We start from the raw sequence: 25,952 nt of genomic DNA on the forward strand, positions 1-25,952 counted from the left end.
AGTGGTCAAATACATTTAGTTATAGCTTCCCATGATTAGCTTGTTGATCGCCATGACATGGCCTCAACAGCAGAGGGGGCAGTTACACTTTGTGTGGGCTACGAGCAGAGTCGTGATCAGCAGCTGTGAGTCATGTCATGTCCTGTGCCTTCCACGTGGTGCTGAGTCACCATCCACTGGGGAAAGGACACGCGCAGCAGGTTCTGACAGACGGGCCCGATGAGATCACAGTGTGTGGAAAACGCAGCGTTTGTCACCAAGCGCGAGGTGATGGCATCGTATGCGGTTTTCTAGAGGGGAGACGCGCTGTCTGCCATGAGGAATCCCAGTGTCCCGTGCGAACGGGAGCAGAAAACCTGCCAATGCAGACAAAGTTCACAGCCATATGTTAACAATGTGAATCATTAACTCCAACAGAGACAGAAAAGGAGACACAGTTATGCTTTGTATTTCAATTTATTTATCTTGAAAGAACCAATACGAATTGGGGATGTTTTCAAAAATGGGTACAATGATAAAAAAAATGACCATTTTCATTCTTCACCATCTTGTCTTTCAGATTGGACCTTAGGCTCTGGGTGTATGAATTTATGCATATTTAGAGAAATCCTATTACAGCCTCATGAGGGAGAGTGAATGAAGGAAGAAGTACCTGTTGTGGAAGATGTTGCTTTAGACTTTTCTTTTGTGTGTGCGTCTGTATGTGTGTGTTTAAGATGTTCAGCAGGGTTTAGTGGGCTTATCTGAGGTGGACTGATTATTGCACTCCAAGAAAAAAAACAAAAAAACAAAAAAACAAAACATGGCTCTTAAAGGATACAAAAAATACTATTTGATAACAAAGTGTCCTTGCCCCTGCCAAACTCATAACTGCCACACAAAGCGTATCTTGTGAATAAATATTTCAGACACTCAAACTCAGTGAATCTCTAAAAATGAAGGTGGCTTTAAGCAAGTGAGGGGTAAATAAAAGAAAGACATTACTGCATTTTCAGGTGAACTTTCTGAGCTTTTGTGCAAAACAAAACAAATTAAAAAATTAATAAAAAAAACTCCCCAATACCAAAATGGACAGTAACAATGTGTTCAAAGTCTAAAACTGTGTTTAAAAGTTACATAATTCTGGCCTAATCATCAACAATTTATGGATTTAAAAAACTGAGTATCATTTAACATTACACTTATCACAATTGTGTAAAAATGAAAAAAAGTTCACAAAATGGAAAATGTTATCGCATGATTACAACTGAAAAACAGAACAGGATGGACTTAAGTTGAAAAACAAAATATTGGAAAAATTTGGCCCGTGGTTAAACTGTGTAACCGGGAAGCGGGCCCATCTGTGTGCTTTGACCTTCCATTCATTGGTTCGGCTGGTGGATCCCCAGATCTGGATTCATTCACTCGATCGCTAGCTTGCTCTCTGATCAATTAACCATAACTCAGTGTTAACAAATCATCACAATAATTACTGATAGCACTCTTTCCATTTTTTTTTGTATCTCCCCTTGTTGGAGGATTCCCCACAACGTGCGCATAAGAAAGACGCACTGACAGGCAGCCTACTGCACGCAGCAGTTGGGGCTGTAGTTATCCTTGAAGCGCAGACGCATTTTGGGTCTGTATTTCTCGAGGTAAAGAAGCTGTTTGGCGTTGAAGGCTCCACGTCTCTTCCTGTGGAAAGCACAGACAAAAGGTTGAGAACGGGAACAAAAAAAACTAACTTTAAATACTACAATGTGCAATGATTAAAGGGATAGTTCCACATTTCTGAAAATACAGTCATTGCAGTTTCTAGTGACTGAAAAGATCAATATTGCTAATATTTTAAACTGCTCAAAGTCACAGGAACACTGAAATTGTCACAGTAGAGAAAGTTATGTTAAGCTTTTCTAAGAACTAAATCTGGTTCACCTGCTTTGGTGTAAATTAAATTTGAGCACAGTGACGAAGGAAAAGTGGGAACGCCAATACGTGCTTAAACACCTACTCCTACTTCTTCTCAGGTTTTGTTTTCCTTGCATTTCTGTTACCTGTACCCCAGTCAGGATGCAAACCTAGACCAATTACTGGCACATACATATGCAGTCACGAGATGGGCTGCTGTGTCACAGTCACAAGACTATAGAGGCTATACTGCACAGAAAGAGTCATGGCCACGAGAGGTAGAGGGAACTGTACCAGCAAATATAAAAGGAGAAGCCTTGTGAGAGCCACAAAATGGCCTCCAGCAGACTACTGGTGTGCAGGCTTTTGACCAAACTATTGGAAACAGACTCCATGAGAGTGGCATAAGGGTCTGGCAGCCTCTAATAGACCTGTGATCACAGCCCAGCACCGCGCAGCCTTGGCAAACTCACCATTCCCTTGCCAGTCTCTTCAAAGAGGAGACAAAGTTCACTCTGAGCAAATCTATAGCTCCTGTCTCCTGTCAGAACACTACTAACTCTTCAGAAGAATGTTAAGCCATTACCAGACGTGCATTAAAACATGATGGTCATACACACTTCTCACTTGGTGAATTTTATCACTACATGTTTTTCAAGCCAAGAAACTTAAACGAACCAGCAGTTTCAACAGTTTTACTTTGATTTTAAAAACTGTTCTGTGGGTTAATGGTTTGGTTTGACATTTTTCGTCATGTTAAATTGAACGATGTATAATAATAATGTAATGAGTACATAAATTTAGCTTCTCAACAAACAGCTAACCTGGCTCTGTCTAATAGCAAATCCGTCTGCTAGCATTTACTGATAATGATCTGTTCAGCCTAATGTATAACTGTCCCAAAGTGTGAAAACAGTTTGTCAATCGTGCACTGAGCCAACTATTTTCAAGATTTTTGAATATGTGTATACTGCAACCAGAGTAATACAGACTCTATTTACTAGCATTTTCATTACTCAAAATTCAGCAGAAAACAAAAAAGCATAATTGACAAAAAAATTAACAAAGAAAAACAATTACAGTTCAGCTTTGTGTTTAACTAAACAGGGCTGAATCTTTTCTAAAAGAAGACCGTAAAAATGAAGGAAGGATACTTACTGCCTTATGAACTGCACAGCATCCTCATACTTCATCCCACATTCAATGAGGGCTAAGGCCACCAAGACTGGAGCTCTGAGAGGTAGAAGAAATCCGGTAGACCAGTTCAAGGAGACAGTGAGTCGGGGATTGGAGGGGAAAAAAAAGAGAAGATTAAATGCCAAGGTCCGCGTGGATCCATAGCAATGGGGGGGGGGGTATAAACCTGGGAAACTGGCCTGGGAAATCAACAGGGGTGCAGAGGTTCACTGTTGCCCTGCTGGGGGACTGTGCTCACACCCGATGCTCACAATAACTTGAGATAAGCTTCTCTTTTTTTCCACCAGAGGAGACAGAATTGAGACAAAAAAAAATAAATATAAAATTATTCTAGATCACCTAACAGGTTGGATATCAGCGATGACACAGCATTTGCTGGCTGGGTTTCCTCTCAGCAAAAAAAAATACATATGAGGATAGTATGTGAGGAAAGCACAGAAACAATAGTGAGAATGAAGGGGTGAGACAAGCAACAACATCACACATAGCTGCAGCCTCCCACACGGACAGCCCTAACAGAATGATGACTGGTACATCAGACTGTAAGACTATGTAAAACCCAGATGACTGGAGTAAACACAGGACACGGGGAAGAGGAGATGAATTCAGAAAATGCCAAGCTAACCAATACTGGGAATTATACAACCTCTGGAATGCTGCAGTAATGCCAAGCACTGGAAGCGGTTGAAAACTGATTGGCTTATTGCGAGTTTGTGGTCATGAAAGGCGTTTAACACTAGCTTGCCCACGTCATGTCCTCCCACCTCCTTTGTCTTCACGCTTCTGGTGTTTATTCAGCACCGCTCGTTCGTAACTTGCTGTCACTTTGCTCTGTGAATGACTGCGTATATCTGCATATCGCCTGTGCAGCGCGACGACCAACAGGCAGATCGCATGCAAAATGTTCTCTCTTTCGCGCCAACGATAAGACGACCAACAAGCTGGTTGTCTGTTTACAGGGTAATAAGAGAAGAAGGGGGAGAAGACAGCTGTACCGAATTATCGATGTGTATTTAAGGCGCTCGAAAGCAGAAGTACCTGTACCACCGCTTGTGGACCACTGGGCAGTTCAGCCCAGTGGTCCACAAGCAACAAGTGCTTAAAAAGGTTTTTAAGTCCTGACAAGGACTGAACCTGAGAGTTAAAGATATAACTATTGCAGATGGTCTGCATCATTCTAGAGACACACTAGCCAGATAAAACTATAGCAAAGTGGAAATGCAGGATAAGATTAGGTCATGTGGGCTATATTACACAGCAGAGAAGCTCATGGTTTAAATGCCGCTTCCATAAATTGATGTTGGATGAAGAAAAAAAAAGTTTGGAGCACTTTGCTGCTTTTGTGACTCAAGCTCGTGGTTAGTTTAGAAGTAGCTCAGTACAGATTTAACAGGAGATTAGTCACAAACCATGACAGACGAGCACAGCTGCCTACTCACCGCCCAAGCCCTGCCACACAGTGCACAGCAATGCAGCAGCCAGGCTTCTCTCGAAACTTGGTGTTGACCAGCTTGAGCCAGTCGTCCACAATCTGGGTGGGAGGAGGAGCACCATCATCGAAGGGCCAGTCCTGTAGCAGAGAAAACAAGGGATTTAAGCTGGAATGGAGAAAAACGTCACATAAATGGCTTCCAGAAAGTGTACGTGAACCTCAACTCTTACCAGGACCTGTATCCCTTCCTTCTCTACTGGAGCTTTATCATAGGTGGCCTCACACACTCTAACCAGTGTGTTCACCTCAAACTTCTTTAGCTCCTAGAAAACATAGACCGGAGCGGGTGTGAAGTGAAGGTCCGACTAAATAATGACATATATAGAAGCAGATGCGGACGTACCTCGGTGAACTTGTTAAGCGTGGCATTGGTGGGGTTGTGGGTGATGAGGAACCTCATGCACTCGTGGGAAATCTCGACTGCAGCGGGGCGGTTCATGTTGGCGAGACGGCTTTAAAAAACAATTACAATACAATGCTCTTACAAAACAAAAGCGACTTTTGGCTCAGAAGTCAGCAAAGATTGCTAGGTGACTTATGTGTTCAGGAAAGGGTAGAATAAATAAAAATGACAACACAGATGGGTCAGGACGACAACAGGTGGTCAACTATGGGATGATGTACACAGAGAAGGGGAACAAAAAGGACAAACTAGTCCACAGTACTCCGGGATGTGATGTAAAAAATGAATTAATACAAAACAAAAAAAAAAAGAGATTAAAAAAAAAAAAAAAAAAAGGAAAAAAAGATGGAGAGACTATCCAGGAGTCATCCAATCAGTTTACCCCATTCAGGAGAGCTGTTTGTGATTGGCTGTTCGAGAAGAAAGTGGAAAGCAAAGACTCTTTTCGTATTGGTTGGGATAGGGCAGGGCAGTCGGGCCAAGGACTACGCGGTATCCCAGCGGGCGTTTAGAGGGGTCAGCAGTTCCTACTGTGCTGGCAGTCAGGGGGGTTTCTGGGTGGCGAAGTCCCTTGGGGGGCGGCCGATTCACTTCTCCGCGTAGGTGAGGTGCTGTGCCTGGCAAAATTCTCCACTCACACACGCCATATAGGTACGGCTCAAGTCGACACAGAAACCCTGCAACAAGAGGAGGAGACAGTTATGCGGTGTCCATTTTTGATTTTAAAAACCCGAATGATAAGCCTGTTAAGGTGTCAAATGCATTCTAAATCAAACGGCTTGTTCAACACGTTACTGATTTGGAGTTCAACTTGAATGGCATAAAGTTATTTTGTTGGAATAAATCACCCGCCCTGCTCTGTGGAAATCAACACTATGCTGTGAAAGGTCAATCGTTTCTGCAACCCCACTGACTCCAATCTCCTCAGTTAACTGAAACATAATCTGCAGCCTGATCAAAGCTGCAGTGTGATCGGCTCCATGTGAAACTTGCATGTCCGATTGGACCTCTGTAAAATCAGCCTTTATCACGAGCAAAACGTGTGTTACTGTGACAGGTCGCTTTGCGGCCCAACTGTCTGCGGCTTTGGATTACACGACAGTGAGTCCGCCACCTGTCACCACACACAGACACACTGCACAGAGGTGTCTTAGTGGCCAGGTAGTGTCTGGTCTGTAAGTAGCCAGAGAGCATTCAGTGACACTGGGCCAAGTCCTTGACAGTCTAAACCCAGCTGCCACAAACTGGCTGAAGCCATCTCAGAGCAACACAAGAGGGGTGGGGGGGGGGGGGGGGGGGGGGGGGGGGGGGGGGGCTGACGAGAACTGGCTATTACTCTGCCAACTCCAAAGCCAAAGTGGTGGGAGGGAAATGAACAGAAAGGGCTTAGACTTTAGCACAGTGTCACAGGCAGCAGTCACAAGGTGAGGATTACAAAGTGGGCAAAGCTTCAAACAGACCCAGCATTTTGGTCCCACGCTCCCTTTTTTTAACCTCCTTGAAACTGACTCTGTTACTAATTCACTCTGCAACAATGTTCTCAGGATATTTAACTTAATTGTGTGAAAATACACACATGTACTTCTTGTCTTCTAGTCCTACCTGCTTAAGCTGTATTTTGGCTAAAATCTGCCACCTGCCTATTTCAAACCACATTAAGTCACTGTCACTTCTTGTCCAACCTAACTGTCAACAACAGAGCTACTGTTAACCCACTCTTTCTAAATTGTTTGACTTGTCTCCATCTTTTTATACTCAACAGCCACAAGTGCACTCAAAACAGCTTTGATATACTTTTTTTTATGTCTTACGGACCAGATCTTCTGTGACGCCTCTAATTACTGCCTCTGCTGAACACAATGTGGCATTACTGCCTGCAGACCACTAAGGCCTGGACAAAGGGTAACCAGACCTTTAAAAAGGTTTGTTTTCATCCGTCTTTAATCCTGTAGAAATAAAGGGAAAGGATGGACAGTGGGTGAGAGGGGGGCAGTTAAAAATGTGCATAAAAGGAGAGCGGACAGCGACAGCCAAACTAAAAACTAGTGGAAACCGTGAAGAACAGAAGAGCCAGCAGACACACCAAGGACACCACAATGACAGCTTATGCTAGAAGATGAAAAGCAATTGGATTGTGGAGGTTTGCCCAGATGCACAAAGTGACTTCATGCAGTCTGGATTTCAGCTGCAGCAACACCAGGCTTACAAAAAACACCATCTCAAAGTTAACACAGGCGGCTAGACCTCTGTTAGACAACATAAAAGGTTCCACAACGCTGCATTCTTGAATTCTGTTCCACCTACTACTGCTGCACTCATTTGATAGGAACAATACACGTGAGCCAGACATGCATATTGGCACAAGTCCAATATGCAAATAATACTAAACTGAGTTACCTGTAATAATAATTACAGGTAACTCAGTTTTTAAAGTGCCTGCAGTTCACTACAACCTAGGCCCCTTGTCTCGAAATAAGCTCGTCAAGAGAGGCGTTAGCGTGCTGTGGTAACGTCAGGCCCGCCACAGACTGCCAGCTGCCATCACAGAACCATCGAGCACGCATGCAAATCACTCTGAAGTTTGCACACGGATTTCTGCAGTCTCTCTCTCTCACTCTCTCTCTCTCTCTCACACACACACACCAAGTGCATGTCATGTTCAACCACACAGGAAACAAGATGCAGAGTATACAAAGCAGTTACAAACTGAAGTCTGACACAGGTCAGCATGCGAGTTAAACATGAGTTGTTGACATGCTGTTATGGTCGGGTTTTAATTTGACTGCAGCAGAATTATAAATATGATTAGTATTGCATTTGTGTTTCATCTGGCCTTTCGTACACATGTGTAAACTGGGAGAAAGGTCACTGAGTAAAGACAGAGGCCCACGCATTGGGCTGAAGAAATGTCCCTTGGTACCCTGCTCCCATCACGCGTTCTAATGAAGGAGTAGTACTATAAGAATACAAAGGATTTGGGTCGACAGGGACGGATTCCCCAAATCAGGAATTTTCCAGGATTCTCTAACAGTGACTAAGGGAAAGAAGAACAGAAGGAAGGTGACTTAGATGGGAAGCGTGGGAGATCAGGGAGTATTTGTACTAGCTGATAATGTGTCTGGTATCTCAGAACAGGAAAGGACACACAAACCTAAACAGGTGATAAATCTGAAAACGAATGGGAACCAGGCCCTGAGTGTTCGGAACATGCTAACTCATCAATTTTACAATAAATTGCTGGTTTGTCCTGCAATGTACCAAGGCACAGCACAACAGTAAATGAAATACATAATAATCTGTAATTTAGGTGTAAAAGATGAGGCAGCTATTACTGAGTTACTAATATGATCTAGTAAGTAGCACCTTATGATTTAATATGTTCCAATAAGTCACTGTGTGCATAGTGTAGATAGGAATGTCCACTGAGTCTCAACACTACAGTACCCAAATAACAAAAACAAAAAATAAAAAGTCTAAAATTATATATTTCAGCCAATACTGATATTAAGCATTTTCCCCCTGACTAATGTAACCTACCAGCCCCCCACACCCACACAAATCCAGTCTTATTGGGACAATACTCCACCAAGAGGGCTATGAGGTTCTTCTAAAATTAGAAAGAAAACACACAGACACAAGTAAATGCGCCTGATGTCTGGACAATGAATACACAAGGCACGGTGGCAAAATGTCAAACCTTTACCCAACATGTGGAATGTCTGAGTCCATCTTTCCCCCCTTGTGAAAGATGTTAGTATTACATGCAGGCCTGTCTGGTGGTCTGGGGCTGTTCCTGAGTCTCGCCGATGTTTTGTCTGGAGCCAGACTGGGCACGACTGTACTGTGCTGTGCTGTGCTGTGCTGTGCTGCCTCGAAGCAGATGGAGGGCTAATTTGTTGTGTGGGAGCCCAGTCAAAGGACAGGGAGAGCGCCTGTCATTTACGACAGAACGAACAGTGAGAAATGCTCGGTGGGAAGCCCTACTCTTCGTAAAATGAAAGTGGCAGGGACTGCACTAGGAAGATAAAGGCTCCGGCATACTTGCCCCCTGCACCCACATACGCTCCACACCCACTGGAAATTGTTTCTCAGTTTAGTGTCTGATTCATGCCGTTTACTCAGACTACACACATTGTATACCTTTAATGTGACAGAAGCATTTTCTGCTAAACTGTCTGAAACCAGTGACACTAGCAAACATGAAGCACCATAAATCAGTAGCAACACAAACGGGGCCAAGTGTCATTGGAGCACGTCTTCATTCCTGTGGCCTCCGTGGGTGCCAAACAGGAGATATCAGATTTGCCTGGAAATGCTGAGGAGGGCAGAGGGAAAGTAATAATAGCACAATGAAAGTCACTAAGATGTGAAGAAAAGCCATCAAAAGGACATAACAATGGATAAGCAACATTAAACAAGACAAAATGTGAAAGACGAGAAAAAAAAGTTAAGCCTTCACTTTGACGTTGAGATAAAGGAGAAGATCACACCTGCACAACCGTCCAGCTGGCTCCCTGCTATGACGTCAGTGCTGTTGATAGGAAAGTTTGGTGGGCAGATAGGAGCTCAAATTAGAGCTGTGCTCAACGGACGGTGTGCTCACACCAACAAGATATGACAAAACCACTATTCAGTAATTTCAGGCAAGTTCTTAGATAAGAGGAAAAAAGAACTGCACAAACTCTTCTTGTACAAACTATCCCTTTGGCTCACACACAGTGGGTCAGTGAGTTTGTTTTTTCTCATTTGGCCAATGCAAGAGGTGCCTCTTGACATTTTGCAGACCCAGGTACATTGAATGAAGTGTGAAAGCTGATGTCAAATTTAAGTAACAAATAAGCAGCAATGAGCTCTGGTGACCACTTTCAAATCTCGGGGCTCAAACCCCACACAACACAAGCTACAAGAATTGTATGTATAATGAGTTCACTTTGACATAAATCAATGTCTTAAGGCTACAGCACGAAAAGGATGCCATGTGAAAGCACGCATGATTATGAAAACAAGAAATTAGCTTGGTGTGAGGGTGCAGCTGCACAACAAAATGACACATCTGGCACAACTGGTTTTCACCACTTTGTATGTTGATAGAATTAAACAGCACAAGAATGTAGGTGTTCAATGTTGACTTGTAAGGCAGTATTGACACACCTTATTGCGTGAAATGCCTCAATCCTTCTGTTTGTGTGGACTCATGTATGAAAGAAAATATTCCATGACTTCTCAGGTTCCCATTTATACTTGAGAATTTGGTTGTAAAGAAAGCAGAAGTAGGGAGGGAAACATCAACCAAACAGGGCCACCTGACGGTAGTGTTCGTTTCAAAACATTCGAGGCATTTGAGGTGCCAGTTATGCAACACATAGCAATGTTGTTAACTGGAAGTGGAAGACAACTAGAGTATTAATGAGACTCTGCTATTTTTCTTTAGAATACGAGTCAGACTAAAGCAATGTTGTTGGAGATGTAATAAAAATGACCCATAAAACAGCATAATGAAGGCCTACTTTAGCAAAATGCCAGCTAAAGTGGTTAGGTACTCTTCAGTAAGAAGTGCCTCATATTATGCTTACGCTCCCCCTACTAGAGCCCAGCTGTGACAACTAATTTCAGCCTAGTCCCAAGCTGCATGTTGTGTTGGTCCTTAGAGACTTACCGTTGAGAAATAACCCCAGATGTCTTATTCCTGCAGGTGGCAGAAACAACACTTTATCTGAATGTCAGACCCCTGCTGCTCCGCTTTTACACAAACATCATGACAGCAGAGACACAACAACTTAACTACCTGCACTGCTGGCATCATGGAGGGTCATAATGCCCTCTTACTATCTGTACCTTTCATACAGTGTGGCATGGCCACCTTGAACAGGGAGTAGTTAAAGGGATAAAAGGGCTGTATTCAGCAAAGTACACAGATAAAGGAAGTAGTGTGCCACATCTTCAATATCGGCCATTTCAAAAACAACCAGACATACGGAACAACAAAGCAGAAACGCAAACATTTTAAGCTACATCAGCTATGCTCCTACTCATTTTCTGAGCATGCCTGGATAAGTTGGGATTGGGAGATGGAAACTGGTATGCAAAATCAAACTCCAGCAGACATACTAAACTGTGGCTGTGTTTCCTGCACACTCCTGAGATTTGCAAACAGGAGCCTCAGGCTGAAAGGGATACTTCAAGTCAGTAGATTCAGTATGGCTGCGCGCTTTGTTGACTGAATTCTGATAACATACCCGCCTCTGGGTTTCTGAGAATCAGCCATGGAGCCGAGCACATTTATTCAAATCTTTTCTAAGAACTGCATCTTTATCTTACCTGCCATGAGGGTAGGGATAGGCTGTTGCAGTGACGTGTATAAAAGCGATGTGGGGAAAGGTTGTCACCAATACAAGCATCATGACCAAACCCCAGACAACTAAAATAGCTGTAACACAATTTTTTTTAATGAAAATAACAGTTCAGTATGTCTGTAGATAAATTAATTTAACAGTAAAAAAGGTAAATAACACCTGTGTGCAAGCAAACAAAAAGACTACATGCCCCCTACTATTCCTGGAAAGCAAATCACAGCATTATAATTGCAACACATGTCACAACTAGCTACGTCGGTGCTTCCATGTATCAAGGTAGAACCGTGCACAGACAGCCTGACACAGGAATGCAGTTGTCTCCATTTCAAATCTAATAAACCTGTGGTCTTCACGCGGGTATTACTGCAGACTGCTAAGATATATAGACTCCCCACTGTCAGTAGTTCAAAGAGAATTAAAAGAAAACCACAGAGTAGGGCATTTCTCCACTGGAAGACAGTATTGTACTGCAAGAGCCACAAAGATTAACAGCATGACTGTGAAGGAACTTGCACTTTTAACAGAATGCAGCCAAAATGGAAACAGAGTAAAGCTCTGTGTTTTGCACTTGCTTGTAAAAAAAAAAAAAAAATATCTGCAAATCTTAAACCCCCCAAGGCTGCCTACAAGTCCAACTCCTAAAACCACAGCAGATCCCTCTGATGTGCAGCTCTAACCCAATATACGATCTAACTCACAAGCTAAAGAAACAGGCAAACAAAACCAACAGAACTACAATGAGAATAAGCTCACTGATGGAGAGCTTTTATACTGACATGGATATGTTGTAAAGTTTATAGCTAGTATAACTGCTAGATTGTGTCAGTCAATGTGCATCACTATCTGATCTATAATATGACTGTCTACTAGTGGCGCCATGTTGAATACCTAAATGGAAGACAGCTGAACATTTTTCTTAAAAAAATAATATAATAACATCAAACCAAATGTGCTACACACTATTGGACCAGTAATGTTGCCATATCTATATGTATTGTGTAATGAGACATTTTTTTTTGTACTAGCAGGCAAACAAAAAGGATCTACACATTTCAGAAGTTTACAAGAACTAAACTGAAGCAAATTGTCAACATTGGGTGTTTTTATAGTCAAAATGTCCTGACAAGTGAACATCAGCATTTTATAACCCTTATCAGAAAAACAGGTCAGCCAACCTCAGTCTGTTCCCCAAGGACAAGGGCTAATTGTCCCATCAACGACTTGTTGCCTCAACTTTTCCGTTTGTGTAAATCAGGATGAGAAATGAAGGTCAAAAAATACATAACCCTCCATCATTCTCATGAAGACTAACACTCCCTGCACATGCACTCACATATGGCAAAGCCCACTTATCACACCACTCTGTGGCCTCTGAGTGAGCACAGATAAACAACATGATGATCAAAGGCCTCCGATAGTGTTTAGGTGGAGGGCCAATGAGGACAAGGACTGATCCGTCTCTGGAAAGGACTGAAACAGACCAGGGCTCAGTACCTTAGAAATGGGAATGAAAAGAGGAAAACATATCAGAACAAAGGCTTTTTCTGTCCTCACTGTAGCCTAGTTACACTTTTAATCTCTCTTTACACAAAATTAAAAAAGCATGTGAACAATTACATTTGAAAGAGAAACAAAGACGTAACATTGGGTCTCAACATAAACTGGTGTTTATGCCAGAATTAACTAGCTAAATATTCTTGTACTTTTAAGATTAATAAAACGTTTTAAAAGGCTATGACAAAAGCAGCTGATCCTCAGTAAAAGGAGGTTGCAGATGATGTCTCAAATAGTGGTTTCATCCAGGAATCTCAGAGAGACAAGGATTGATGTGTGGTGACGTGGGGTGTTGGAATTTGGTGAGAGCAAATTGTTTTCTTTTCTGGGACTCATACACTAGACAATAAATAGCATTTACAAAATAATTCAATGTTAACTAAAATCTTCACACACTGTTTAGTATGTTAAGTTACATTACACTACATTTGGCTTTATGGTTAAATAGTGCTTGTGTATCAATTGAGTCTAAATCGTGTATTAAATGTGCAAAGCTAGCAAAAGTGCAACAAGGTTCACTAAAGAGTTTCACTGCCAATAACCTACATCTGAACTTTGAAGTTGCTTAACTTCTATAAAATCACAATTGCCTCGCACAATCCTCAAATCACCTTCAGGAAGACAACAGACATATAAACATTCAACATTTGCTTACAGGTCATTTAAGCATAGACATGTAATGAAATTACCGGTACTTTACTTCACTAAGATATTTCATAGCAAAGCAGAGATCCACACAGGTAAAGAGCTGGATGAAAAATTCAATTCACAAAACTGACAGCCACTAATGACGATAAACTACACATACTCAACAGTACGCAACCTAAAAAAAACAAATGTGGAAACTTAAATTTGTCTATAATACAAACGAGTTTCAGGAGCAGTTTGTTGACACAGAGCAACAGGCAGACCCCAACAACATAATGTCTGCTTGCAATTGTGCTGAAGGCTTCAGTGTCCCACTGAGACATCAATCTCCTGACATTTGGAAACTAACTTGGCCCCGTGACAGCAGTATCACAGGATGCCTGTTGCCATATCAACAGTTTTCTCAGTGGTAGCAACAAGTGCTCCTGTAGGGAATTTTGGTGTCCCTTGTGAAGACTTCAGAAAAAGAGCAACAGGGATCTCTTTAAACATTCACAGCACTTAGCTGAAAAAGCAGCAGGAGCTGCAGCCTTGGCAAGGGTCAGTGTTCAGGACAAATGGAAGAACACAATTACACACTAAACACACACACACAACGAACTAGAAACATGTAACCTATGAAATCCTGCTTTCTTACCAGCAAATTTTAAAATTACCCTGCAATATCAGACACATTAATGAAAGTCTGTCTATTAAGATTATAACTACAATGAACACATTATTTTGAGGTCATGTTGTGAGTGGCTGCCACAAATTTTGCGCGTCACAATTGATAAGCTGCTTAGCAAAAAAGCCAACTTTAGTGCAAAAGGAAAAGTGTGCCTAGGCACAAGTAGACAAAAACTTGCTTACGTGCAAGAACCCAGCATTTTTGATAATGTAGAACACTTAACAAATCAGCACAGGTGAGCTACGTATGCCTACAACAACAACAACAGTAACAATAACACCTTTTACTATAGCATGTATAGGCAGAGGACGGTGCTCTCATCTAACTGCAGCTCTGGCAGCTGTACAGGACAAAGTAGCTGTAAATAGTATCAACAAAGGAAGATCCTATTCCTACCTGTTGCTATCGTTTCAGTAGGCAGCTATGAAGCAGAATCTACAAAAGGCGCCACAATCTATCAGACACTGCCTGTGCTACACGGCCCATGCCTTTGCTATTTCCCAGTGCTGTGGCAACAACAGTAAACGAACACCATGTAGACAGGCACATGATTCATTAGTGCGACACAGAAGCACAAGAAACACACAATGTGCCAGTGGCTACTAAAGCACAATTATATACAACTTTTCACTTGTTTCACTTTTGTTGGCTTGTGTAGATCCAATTCTTGCCTTCCACTATGGTCTGATTTCAACCAAAACTGCACTGGAGCCAGAGGTCCTAGAGAGCAAACACATAGTAAAACCAAACCTTGTGTTCGGCAGCCAGACACTCAAGAGCATAACTGGTTTTTAGATTGACCAAATCTGTAAAGCCAGTCACTGTGGAACGGACTTGTTCAACTTTACCTTCCACCAGTCACCTCCTCCCTGTGGATAAATGGGCTGTATGCCAGCAGGATACAACATAGGTATTCCTCTCCCACAGTTACTCTTCCTGGCCTCATGTTACTGTACACTGGACTCGCCTTTCACAGTTACGGTAAACAAAGCAGAGAACTCCCTTGCTCGTCACATTGCGCTTTCATGCCACATATAGACTGAGGAACCCTTAATATGATGGAGAACTGAAACCAGGCATTCAGATACAATTACACCTATCTGCATGCTTCAAAAATAAACCAATGCTTTATGAGTAAAATGAACAGATTCAATTTAGCCAAATAAGATTGAATATTAATAGCAATGATATAATGTGTAAACACAGTCAATAATAATGAAACAATTATGGAGGATTAGTCCTCCTGCCTTATAGTTTCCAACACTACTTTCAACGATCAGACCAACAGATACTACTCATGAGGTTCTCTTACTGTAGGGGCTTAAACCCTTCAAAGTGGGCTGAGAGGAGCTATGCTATTTCTAGACAGGGCTGTGTGGGCCATCATGTGTCAATTAGCCATAATATAAAGCAGGTCAACAATGTGAATGACCTACTTCCACAATAAAAGTCTCAGAGAGCGAGAGCCTCAAAGAAGCCCAGATTTGTAGAGGTCTTTCATGAAGCTAGTATATGCTGTTGTATGTGTTGGTCAGTACAGTTATGTGATTTACATAAAAATCATACAAAACTAATCTAGATCTTACAGTTCAGCTGCTGTACCTAAGCAGGGTCTCTGAGTTTTGACAATGACATCTCAGCCCCTATACACTCTAGGGCATATAGACTCAAGTCAGGTCACCTTGCCATGACTCATGGACAGAAAATGTATAATTACCTCACTTGTTACACTAGTTACTTATTGATTTAGAGCCATATTTGCGGGACGGCTCATAGATGGCCGCAACAGTTCACTGTAGAAAGCAGACTAAAACCAATGGAAGGTCATAAATTGAAAACCGAGAGGCATGGGAATGTGCCGCGGCCTTTACTGTCACAGCTGCTCTGATCAACTTCCTCCCGAAGTGCATTTCCTCACTGCACTTCAGCCCACATGGCTAAACGGTTCGGTGCTTTCTGTTTTAAGAAAGCAGTCAAGCGGAAATTACAGACCCGGTTAAATCCAGTGTTAGCTATATTTTGGCACTGGAGCCTCACAAATTCAGTCAACTCGGCTTGTTAACAACAAAGACACCAGCTGAGCATTGCAAAAGCACAGCATTAAAAAAATGTTGCCACTGTATACGTTTATTGTCGACGTGGTTTGCCTGGTATAATGTTCGTCTTGCATGGGACATCAAATAAATGGGTCAACGCCGCTGTGGAACAAGATTTGTCACAAAGGGCGGAAGGCACTTGAAGCTACAGCTAAGCTAGCTGCGTCGCCATCTAGTTAGCTAGCGCTACTAGCAACGCTGTTCACAACTACCGCTACCGACGCCTGTCGAGACCACCACCGAAGACCCACATAGACAATAGTAAAAAGCCAGGTTCATGTATGTATTTCAAGACGAATATCTACACGACTCCACCAAACGAATGTTAATGAAGATGGGTATTAATACCCCAACCCAAACATTCGTTAAGTTTAATATTTTCTAATAGACATCAAGCATTTGCTGAAACGCCGTGTGCGACTCGTACACTGGTCGTCAGCGTTTAAATAATCGAACTGTAGATTGTATTCCGTTCATATGATAGCCCGGAGGTATAGAACAGACTAGATGTGTTTTCGGATTAAATAAAAAAGGCCAAGGTGTGCCCGTTTGTCTTTATAGCTGTAACGTCAGAAACGTGATGGTTCTAGGAAATAGCCGTAGCCATCATAAAGCTAACGCAGCTCAACCAACAGCTAGCAAGCTAGCTCCGCGCTGTGTGTGGCTTTTAAAGCAGCGTTTAGTAATTACTGTAGAAATACGTAAGTGCATATTACGATATAGTTAGGTAACCTGAAAGTGGCTGACACCGACTGACAAAAAAGACATATTGATATTAATATGGTTAATCATTAACGCGGTTATACACAAGGTGGCTAACGTTATACACGTTAACGTTAAACGTTTTTCCCATGATCTATGTTAACGGGACTAGACTGCGGCTTTTGTCTTTCAATTATCCCCCCATAACCTACTTTAGCTGACTCGTTTTCTGCTAATTTTGTAAAAAATATATAAGTTTTACGTAGGCTCGCGCGAATCTGTACTGTTGTATCCGCGTGTATCCATGGGAAAAAGTTCCCAGGTGCCCCTTATCAGTTTGTTAGGTTATACTACTTACAAAGAGCAGGATCAACATTGAAATCCCGTGACTACCCCAGAGAAAGTGGAGGGAGTGCAGAAACCGCTGTCAGGTCGCCTTTTTGTTCCTCTTCAATGTGGCAGCTTGAATTTTCGTCGGAGGTTGGGAACTGTTGTCGAGGAGGAGCCTCCTCCGTTAATCGATACCTTCAGAGACTCTCGGAAAAAACTTACTCACTGCCGTTTATTAAGAAAAGAGAATTTCACAAACGCAGTGTTTGTAGCTGGCAGAACTACCACTGCATCTCCAGGAAAACACCTCAAAAATTTCATAAAAGAAGCATTTATTTTTTTTAGACCTACTCCTGTCTTTCTATTTTTCCAGTTTCATGAGATTACCGTGATCACGTGAATGCAGCATGTCGGGTCTGGCGTCAGAATGACGTAAAAAGAATCCGGGTGCACGATGACACTCACCATGGTGACGATAGTTCCAGAAAATAAGCGCACAATATCAACCCCCCGCTCAGTTTTTATAGGCTTAATTTAACATCTTTATTCGATTGATTTTTTATTACTCCTAATAGAAGTATACATATATCAGAGTATAAACTGACGTTAACATATAGATTTTTTTATGTTATTTTCACAGTGTTTAGGCCTCAGTGTTATTTAAAAATGTATGTATCTTAGGTTTAGATGACATGCTATATACTGCACTATGGTAGATAGATTAAGAGACAAGGCCAATGCAAGCACCCTGTCTTAAACAAAGAAACTTAAAAATGAACTCTTTCAACACACAGACTCTGCGGTTTCCCATCAGTGTCTTTAATCTGTCGTCTCATAGGATGGCGTAACACAGCAAACTAAGGGGAAACTCTGACATTGTTTAAATATTGACGTGATAAATCCACAGTTGTGTTTTTCTCAGTCTATGTGATTCTGACTGACACGTGGACTATTTGTTATTAAGTAGAAGCTGGTCCATATAGATCAGAGCCCAATAACAGAACAAAGCTCTTTAGAGGCTTTTACTGTAATTTTATACCTCCCTCTAGTGTTCGATACTTTACTTGCAACAGATGTCTCTCCTAAATGTATAAATTGCTTACTGTAATCAAACAGGTGCTACTAATAGGACTACAGTGGTATAAAATATGTAAGCGCAGAGTTGTATTAGTTACTTCAATGATTTTCCTTTTTTTTATTACGATGTAACACACAAAGAAGAAAGTGGATACTGACGCCAACATACAAGAACATTTTTTTATTGATGTGGTATCAATACAATCAAGTACTGTAGATTTTGCATAAGCAGACAAACATTTTCAATCAATAGAGTGCATTTAATACCCAAATTCTATTGCATGGAGTGCACGCAATAGCCTTTTATGACCAAAATCTTATATGCTGATACATAAAAGTTCACAAATAATTCTTCACAAACAACACTAGAATGCTAACTACATGATGTAAATGCTCTTAACTCATCAATGCTGTTAAATACCATTTATACGTTCTAGGCTTCGGTGGTCGGTTTTGGCATCCCTATTAAATTATCATAAATGTATAAATACATCTTCATTAATTTCATGTGCAAATGGGAATGGCCGTTTGTATTTATTGAAAGTAAAACAAACAAATATCCCTTAAGAACTGAAGCAAGGCTTTTTTTTTTTTTTTTTTTACAATATTTTGTGTTTTATAGAGAAATGAAAAAACAAAACACTTACTGAAAAAGCAATTAAGTGTTTCAGACATTACATGGATGTTACTGACACTTAAATGATTTGCACACAGGGCAAATTCCTGCAAGCGAGTAACATTGTCTATGAAAACAAAGAGTAATAGCCACATGTGTCATATGTTTAAACGAAGGCACCAAAAGAGGCAACATACAGTACATAACGAGCCTTGAACTTAAAGATTCACATAACTACAAAGACACACAGCAGGTGTCCAAATCATGATACAGAATGGGCAGGAACGAGTGAAACGTTTGCGTAACACGGACACAAAACACTGAATAGGTCTTTTCCTCACGCTGTCTTTGTAGCGCCGCTTGGAAAACGCCTGTTCCTCTGTAGCAAGACGTTTAAAATGGACAAGTATACATTCATTCTGACTGCAAATTTCAATATTTGGCACAGCCTTTCTGTACATTGACGTTCCTCACTCAGGGTGGTCGTATTTCAGTGTAATGATAGTGTTTGACCGGCACAAGTTAGAATGGAATTCTGGGTGAGCTGAGGCATGTAAAGGCACGGAGACTGTAAGCACCATAGCACCATATTTTCTTTGTTAGATAACAGATTTTTTCTCCCAGACGTCTTTATATTTTGTCTAATTCAACAGCATCTATCTCCCATTAATTTTTTTATGCCTTGCAGAGTTATTGCACACCATGCCACTCGTGATCAGTATGCCCTTTCAGTGTTACATTCCTTTACATTCATAACTTGTTTCATAATATGTTCCCTTACGGCTCAATTGGAGTGTGTGGATTTTTCCTTAAATTCCAAAGACGGCTGGAAATTTTTTAAGTGGGGCCCCTTGGTCGAACATTTACAGGACTAGAAGCTCTGTGTGTGGTTTTTTTTAACTTAATGCAGGTTTATAATTATCTTAGCCAAAGTGTTCATGACCTTAATGGCGGTGGGGGGCACTGTGACAGAACTACACCCATAAGCACATGTACTGACCCAGTGACAGACAGCGAGGTACGCCTACTATACTAGCACATGCATACACGCGTGGCACGAATGTTCGGAGCCTCATCCGGCAGAAATGAGTAAACACACAGCTTTCACCTCTAGCCCACCTCCTCTCTCGGAAACCTGGCAGAATTTTGTTAATGTTACACAACCTGTATTTCACAACCTGTGGGCCTCAGTCAAGTCCCTTTACTTATTCATAGAGTAAATGCAGATTGATCCTCAGTTAGAGCTGTATACGTCAACATGATTCATTTTTGATACATCCTGTCATTGTTCTGGAAATTAGTAGAACCTTTTTTCATTCACAAAAACAGGTTATATACTCTCTCTGTACAATTTGCTAGAAACTGGCACTGTAGGAATGATGTAAAATTAATTTAACCTGTCATCGTTTTGTGTTCTTATTCATGTACATAAATGAGTTTGCAACATCGTCACAGGAAACTCTAGAATTCCTCTGGAATTCCTGGGACTTTGTTGTGGAATATTTATAGGTAGTATACCATTAGAAAGCAGTGATGTCAGGGTCACAGAATATGAAAAGCCTACTGGCAATATGGTGATTTGCAGTGCAAATAGGAAAGTTTTGATTGATGCAAGGAAATCTGTTGTCGTTCCAGCTATATATTTGTGTCCTGTCTGTATCTATTTAATGGCATGTAAACATTGACTGTATAGGTATGGATAATCTTGAGTGTTAAAAAAAGGCACTATCCTTTAATAATGTTCAAAGGGGGGCAATCTGATGTTAATATATCTAAGATTGTATGGACATATTTATTGTTAAATTGTAATTTTTGGTCTGCATTTGACGGTTAAATAAATTAAGAAAGAAAAAGGCCCATCGTTTCAAATGGTTGCACACTCTTTTCAAGAAAAGTGCCCAACTGATTGTTAGAGTAAATAAAACCCACTGTAAAAACAAAGATTCAATCTTGTTAATAATTTTAAAACAGCAGTTATTTAGAGTGCCAAAAAAACTCCATCAAAAGAATGAAACTCCATGATATTACAGCACCAAATGCCTTGCTTTGCCTTTGTTTGTCTACATTCTCTATGTTCTTTTGCTCTTCATGTCAGTACTGCCATTCATGGTTTAGGTAAGAACATGGGGGTGTGACTGCAGCTAGAAGAACCAATCACCCTCTCCCAAGGTGTGGTGATACTGTTCTTTTGCTGTTAGAGCATGTGGGCAGGATGTGCAGTCACATGGGAAGGTTTGTTACTAGCACATTACAAAGTAAGGCACTTAATATTCTGAATCCAATAAACGGCAAAGACAAATATGACAAGGATCAAATAATAACAATAAAATTACGACAATATAATAATTAAAATAATATACGCTAAGACAGACATAAAATACAACCCAATACACACATTTGAAGGACATTAAACAAAGAACACAGTATGAAATTCCTTCCCCTGCCTTTAAAAACTCTCTATATCATTCACAAAGTTTGTTTTTGTTGTCTTTTGCTGATGTTTTTGAGGGTAAGACATATAAAGACGATTGCAGAAATATTGTGAATTTTATGGGTTTGCGACTGTTATGGCTGCAGGTATTATAGGTTTGGGGCTGCTCTGAGGTGCCAAGGTAAGGTAAGGACAGGGTTATCTGGGACAAAGCAAGAATCCTGAAAATGAGGAGTGAATGTACTCTGTAGAATAGAGGCCATTTGCCTGATCTGAAGGCATCTGGACCCACACCTGGTCACCCTCCTTCAGCTCTAGGACAGCACTGCCTGATGCCTGGTCCATGTAGCCTTTCTTGTATTCATCATATGTGTAAGTTGCTGGTACATTGTTCATGTACAGTGCCACCCACAAGCTAGTTCCCTTTACATGCATGTGGTATGCAAAGTAGTAGATGCCAGATATAGGAGCAGTGAACATACCAGTAGAGGAGCTGTAGGCATTTTGCCCATTGTACAGGGTCCTGTCAAATTTTATTGGCATGCCAGAAGGTGGGAAAGGTGTGGTGAGTATGGCTGTGAAGGCTGGTGCCACAGAGGCGGAGAGTGGAACTTGATTATACACGGATCCCTTCCTGCTCCCTGGGATTTCATCCCCTTCCAACTCTGAATCTGTTGGCCCTGCAACAACAGTTTGGCCATTTCCTGGTGGACCTGGGGGCCCAGGAGGCCCAGGAGGCCCCGGGTTACCATTAAGTCCAGCAGGGCCTTGTTTCCCTGGAGGGCCTTGGGGACCAATAGCTCCCTTCTCTCCCAACTTACCAAGTCCCGGAGACCCTGGAAGACCAGGTTCCCCCTTTGGGCCAGGAACGCCTTGCGGACCCATTGGCCCCATGGGCCCTTGAAGACCTGGAATTCCTGACTGACCCCTTGGGCCTGGTGTTCCTATAAATCCTGATTCGCCTTTGGGACCTGGAACACCCATCAACCCTGGATTCCCAGGTAGGCCAATGTGCCCTGCCTCACCTTTGGGTCCAGGCTTTCCTATGGGACCATTAAGACCGGGGATTCCTTTTTCTCCTGGGATGCCAGGTTTTCCAGGGACTCCACTAGAACCTTGGTCACCTCTGAGACCAGGAAGTCCTGCAGGACCCTGGGGCCCTATGTCCCCCTTCTGTCCTGTCATTCCATGTTTTCCAGGGAGACCCATTGGACCTTGAATTCCTGGTTGTCCTGGTTGTCCATCAAGACCTGGCTCTCCAGTTAGGCCCACAAGTCCTTGTTCTCCTTTGTCCCCTGGAAGACCAGGCAACCCACTATGACCTTTCTCTCCTTTCGGTCCATTCAGTCCAGGTTTTCCAAATCCAGGAGCTCCAGGAAATCCAGGGGGACCTTTGAGTCCTGGTTCACCTTTTGGACCCAGTGGACCTGGTCCTCCTGGCAGTCCATCTAGCCCAGGCTTTCCTACCCCTGTTATCCCTGGTGGACCTTGTAGACCTGGAGCCCCTGGCTCTCCTGGTTCTCCACGGTCACCCGGAAGCCCTAGATCACCTTTAGGACCAGGAAATCCAGGCAAACCTTTTAGTCCTGGTTTTCCTATTCCTGGAAGACCAGGTGGGCCTGGACTACCCTTGAGGCCAGGTAGACCTTTTCCACCTGGAGGTCCTATCTTCCCATTTCCATTCTCACCCTTAATACCACGTTCACCAGGTGGGCCTGGAATCCCCTTTAATCCTGGTTCTCCCCGAGTGCCAGGGGGCCCTCGGATACCTGGAAGCCCAGGCTTTCCATTTAGAGACAAACCAGCTGGACCAGGGAGACCAGGCTGCCCAGGAGGACCTCTAAGACCTGGTTCACCTCGAGGACCAACCTCACCAGTAAGTCCTGGAATTCCATTTGGTCCAATCTTTCCTGGGAGACCTGGAGGTCCGGGTTTACCAATGCCTGGAAAGCCAGGAGGCCCCTGAGGGCCTTGCTGACCATTGAGGCCTGGCTTTCCCACTCCAGGTTTTCCTGCAAGACCTGCTGGTCCTGGTGGGCCCCTTGGTCCGGGTTTTCCTTGGGGGCCAGGTTCCCCCTTCACTACCATCATGGGCGGCATATCTACAAATAAAGAAGGTGTTTATACTATTAGTACAATAATGTGTTTCACAACAACAAACTATTTAAATAAGATGAATGTATTATTTTTTAACGAAAGGGAAATAATTCAATATATGCATCTTTGCATATATGCCAGAAATTTCCACAGACAATATTTTTAATAGTATTAATTATTTTCCATAAACTTCAATATTTTTAATTCAGTAAAGCTGGCTCTAAGAATAATAATGGATTTATCAGTTAAGCTAAATCTTATTCTACAATCTACAATCCACAAGAATCCACCTCTAAAGAGACATTTGTTTTAGTTAAGTAAAAAAAAAAAATTAGGGAAGCAGGAGGGAATGACAAAAACTCAAGATGGAAATATTGCACACAGCTAGCAGCTTCAACAATACAACCTTGTTAGTGTGAAGCTTAAAGCAAAACCACTGATTCGACCTAATCAGCAGTAGATATCTTCTGAGTTAAAAAACAATATTCCTATTGTAAATATACAGTATAACAGCAGACTAGACTAAATATCGGAACAGCCCTTAAGCATCCCTGTTCTAATGCCTCATCTTACCATTGTGCCTTCATGCTAGTTTCTGGAGAGTCATATGGTCAGAGGACAGACAGCTCGTTCTTTATTCTTTTAATAATAGAGCACACCAATTTTAGCATCTGTCGGGGTCTCTGTCAAAATAAATTACAGTGTCGCACAATGGATGGCCCAGCTTCTGAAATTTTTTAAAGCTAACATTGTTTTTCAAAGAGGACTGAAAACACTTTCATGCCTTAGCTGCGTGACAAATTTCTGATTTAAACTACTATATGGAGAAAATGATGTAGGAAATGTCCTTCCTAACTTTGAACTTGCCAATGCAACCGTAGTATTGATCCATTTCATGTTCAAAGAAAGGTCTTAGATTAAACACCAGCATCAGGGGTTGGGGGGAAATGTAATCGTTTCCTTTATGTGTAACCAGCTTGTAGGGAAATTCAAGCTGGTATTTCACTGCTTGCCCTTATTATAATTGCAGACACTGATGCCTCCTAGTGGTAGTTACTGAAATATACATCTTTCTTACCCACACGCTGGACTAGAGCTGCACGATGAGCTGTATACATGCAATGGCAATGTAGTATGGATAAGAGCATTTATACATATTTACACCTATATTATATCTACATTATATACTGCATTATTTTGAATGACCTTTGTCATCCTTCCTTCCTTCAAAAACAAATTCTGTCAACTGTTTACTAATAAAGTTTGAGGTTGTCAAGGAAAGTATATTCACAGTATTAACAGAATACAGTGTTTTCCAGAGCAATACTTTACTTTCTCGCCACTGAGGACCTGTGTATTCCTGTGTATTATAGTCTTTATACAGTTAACAACTTTAACCTTGCATCATCTGTAATCTGATCTGTTTTCTTTCCTAACAAACATTGACCAAATAGTGGCAGCATTTTTATTTGCAATATTGGTATTCAGGTAAAGGTCTAACCTGGAATTTAAGAAAAATGAATGATGAAAATGAAAATATAATGAAAAATATTTGCAGATTGTTTCATTGATAATGTGATGCAGACGGTTGACCACTAGGTGGGGATAAACACATTCATGTAAATCTTGGGAAATTTTAGGGAATCTAAATCGCATTTAAACATAATGTTTTGGTGAGAAAGTTAAATGTTGAATTTTATGTGAATCCTCACATCCCTACATGACATAACTTCGTCATGTCACTGTCATCCATCATGTTAATGTGTCTCTTATTGTGGCTGTAGGAAGGAACCCTTGATAAGAACAGATGTCACATGAGGCAGTTTGACTAAAATGTGTAAGTGATGGCGGTGACACCACGCACAGTTTTTGAACCGTTTTTGAATTGTTCTCCTGCCTATTCCAGTTCCTTTGCCTTATGTAATCTGTTTTTATTTTCCTCACACTCTCTCTCCTCCGGCCTACAGCTGAGGATCTGTGGTAAACAGTGGTGTTTTTAAGAGTAACAGCATCCAGATGGTGGGAGAACAACTGGCCCCGTGGAGCTCAGCAAACTGTGGGCAATCAGGCCTTCATTAATCCCCAACTGAGGACCTGCCAAATGCTGGTAGACCCACAGAAAAAGCAGACACATAGTGGAGTGAGCCCTTTAAATGCCTGGAGGGAACCACTAAAGCAGTAGCTTTAAGCCTGCTGTGGTTTATGATGTTTGTTTTTTACTATGTAGGTTTGAGCTCATTGTAAAGTAAAAAAGCACATTATGCTTACTTTAGTTCATCAACATGTCTGAATGATTTATTAATAACTCAATATTTGATCTAACTCTCTTAATTACTCTAGAGCATTGCTTTTACTGGCTGAGTGCATCACTGGGAAACGGACACACCCGCAGGAATGAC

General features: G+C 41.7%; 2 protein-coding genes and 1 long non-coding RNA gene across 4 annotated transcripts in view; 1 reads left to right on the plus strand and 2 right to left on the minus strand.

The window, feature by feature from the left end:
* Positions 1-437: 437 nt before the first annotated feature.
* Positions 438-17,656, minus strand: ptp4a2b (protein tyrosine phosphatase 4A2b). Its single transcript, XM_029167342.3, has 7 exons — positions 17,361-17,656; positions 5,362-5,656; positions 4,920-5,028; positions 4,747-4,839; positions 4,524-4,654; positions 3,046-3,120; positions 438-1,674 (listed from the first exon to the last, which is right to left on the minus strand). The coding sequence occupies exons 2-7, from the start codon at positions 5,364-5,366 to the stop codon at positions 1,563-1,565; spliced, it is 525 nt and encodes a 174-aa protein (XP_029023175.1). The 5' UTR covers positions 5,367-5,656; positions 17,361-17,656; the 3' UTR covers positions 438-1,562.
* Positions 16,506-25,909, plus strand: LOC129604893 (uncharacterized). Its single transcript, XR_008696201.1, has 3 exons — positions 16,506-16,579; positions 25,338-25,390; positions 25,521-25,909. It is a non-coding gene; the product is annotated as an uncharacterized LOC129604893 (long non-coding RNA).
* col8a2 (collagen, type VIII, alpha 2) overlaps positions 18,576-25,952 on the minus strand; it is a 30,480-nt gene continuing 23,103 nt past the window's right edge. For both annotated transcript variants that reach the window (XM_029167162.3, XM_055513049.1), the window contains exon 3: positions 18,576-23,558. In XM_029167162.3, the coding sequence (XP_029022995.1) occupies positions 21,655-23,558 (1,904 nt within the window). In that variant the 3' untranslated portion in view covers positions 18,576-21,654. The remainder of the gene's footprint in view (positions 23,559-25,952) is intronic.

Source organism: Betta splendens, chromosome 11 (assembly GCF_900634795.4).
Source record: "Betta splendens chromosome 11, fBetSpl5.4, whole genome shotgun sequence".
Lineage (NCBI taxonomy): Eukaryota > Metazoa > Chordata > Actinopteri > Anabantiformes > Osphronemidae > Betta > Betta splendens.

Coding starts and splice junctions, on each gene's coding strand:
- ptp4a2b (XM_029167342.3), bottom strand. Junction 3,121..4,523: donor TGTGTGGCAGGGCTTGGGCG/GTGAGTAGGCAG, acceptor TCTACCTCTCAG/AGCTCCAGTCTTGGTGGCCT. Junction 1,675..3,045: donor GCTGTGCAGTTCATAAGGCA/GTAAGTATCCTT, acceptor TGCTTTCCACAG/GAAGAGACGTGGAGCCTTCA.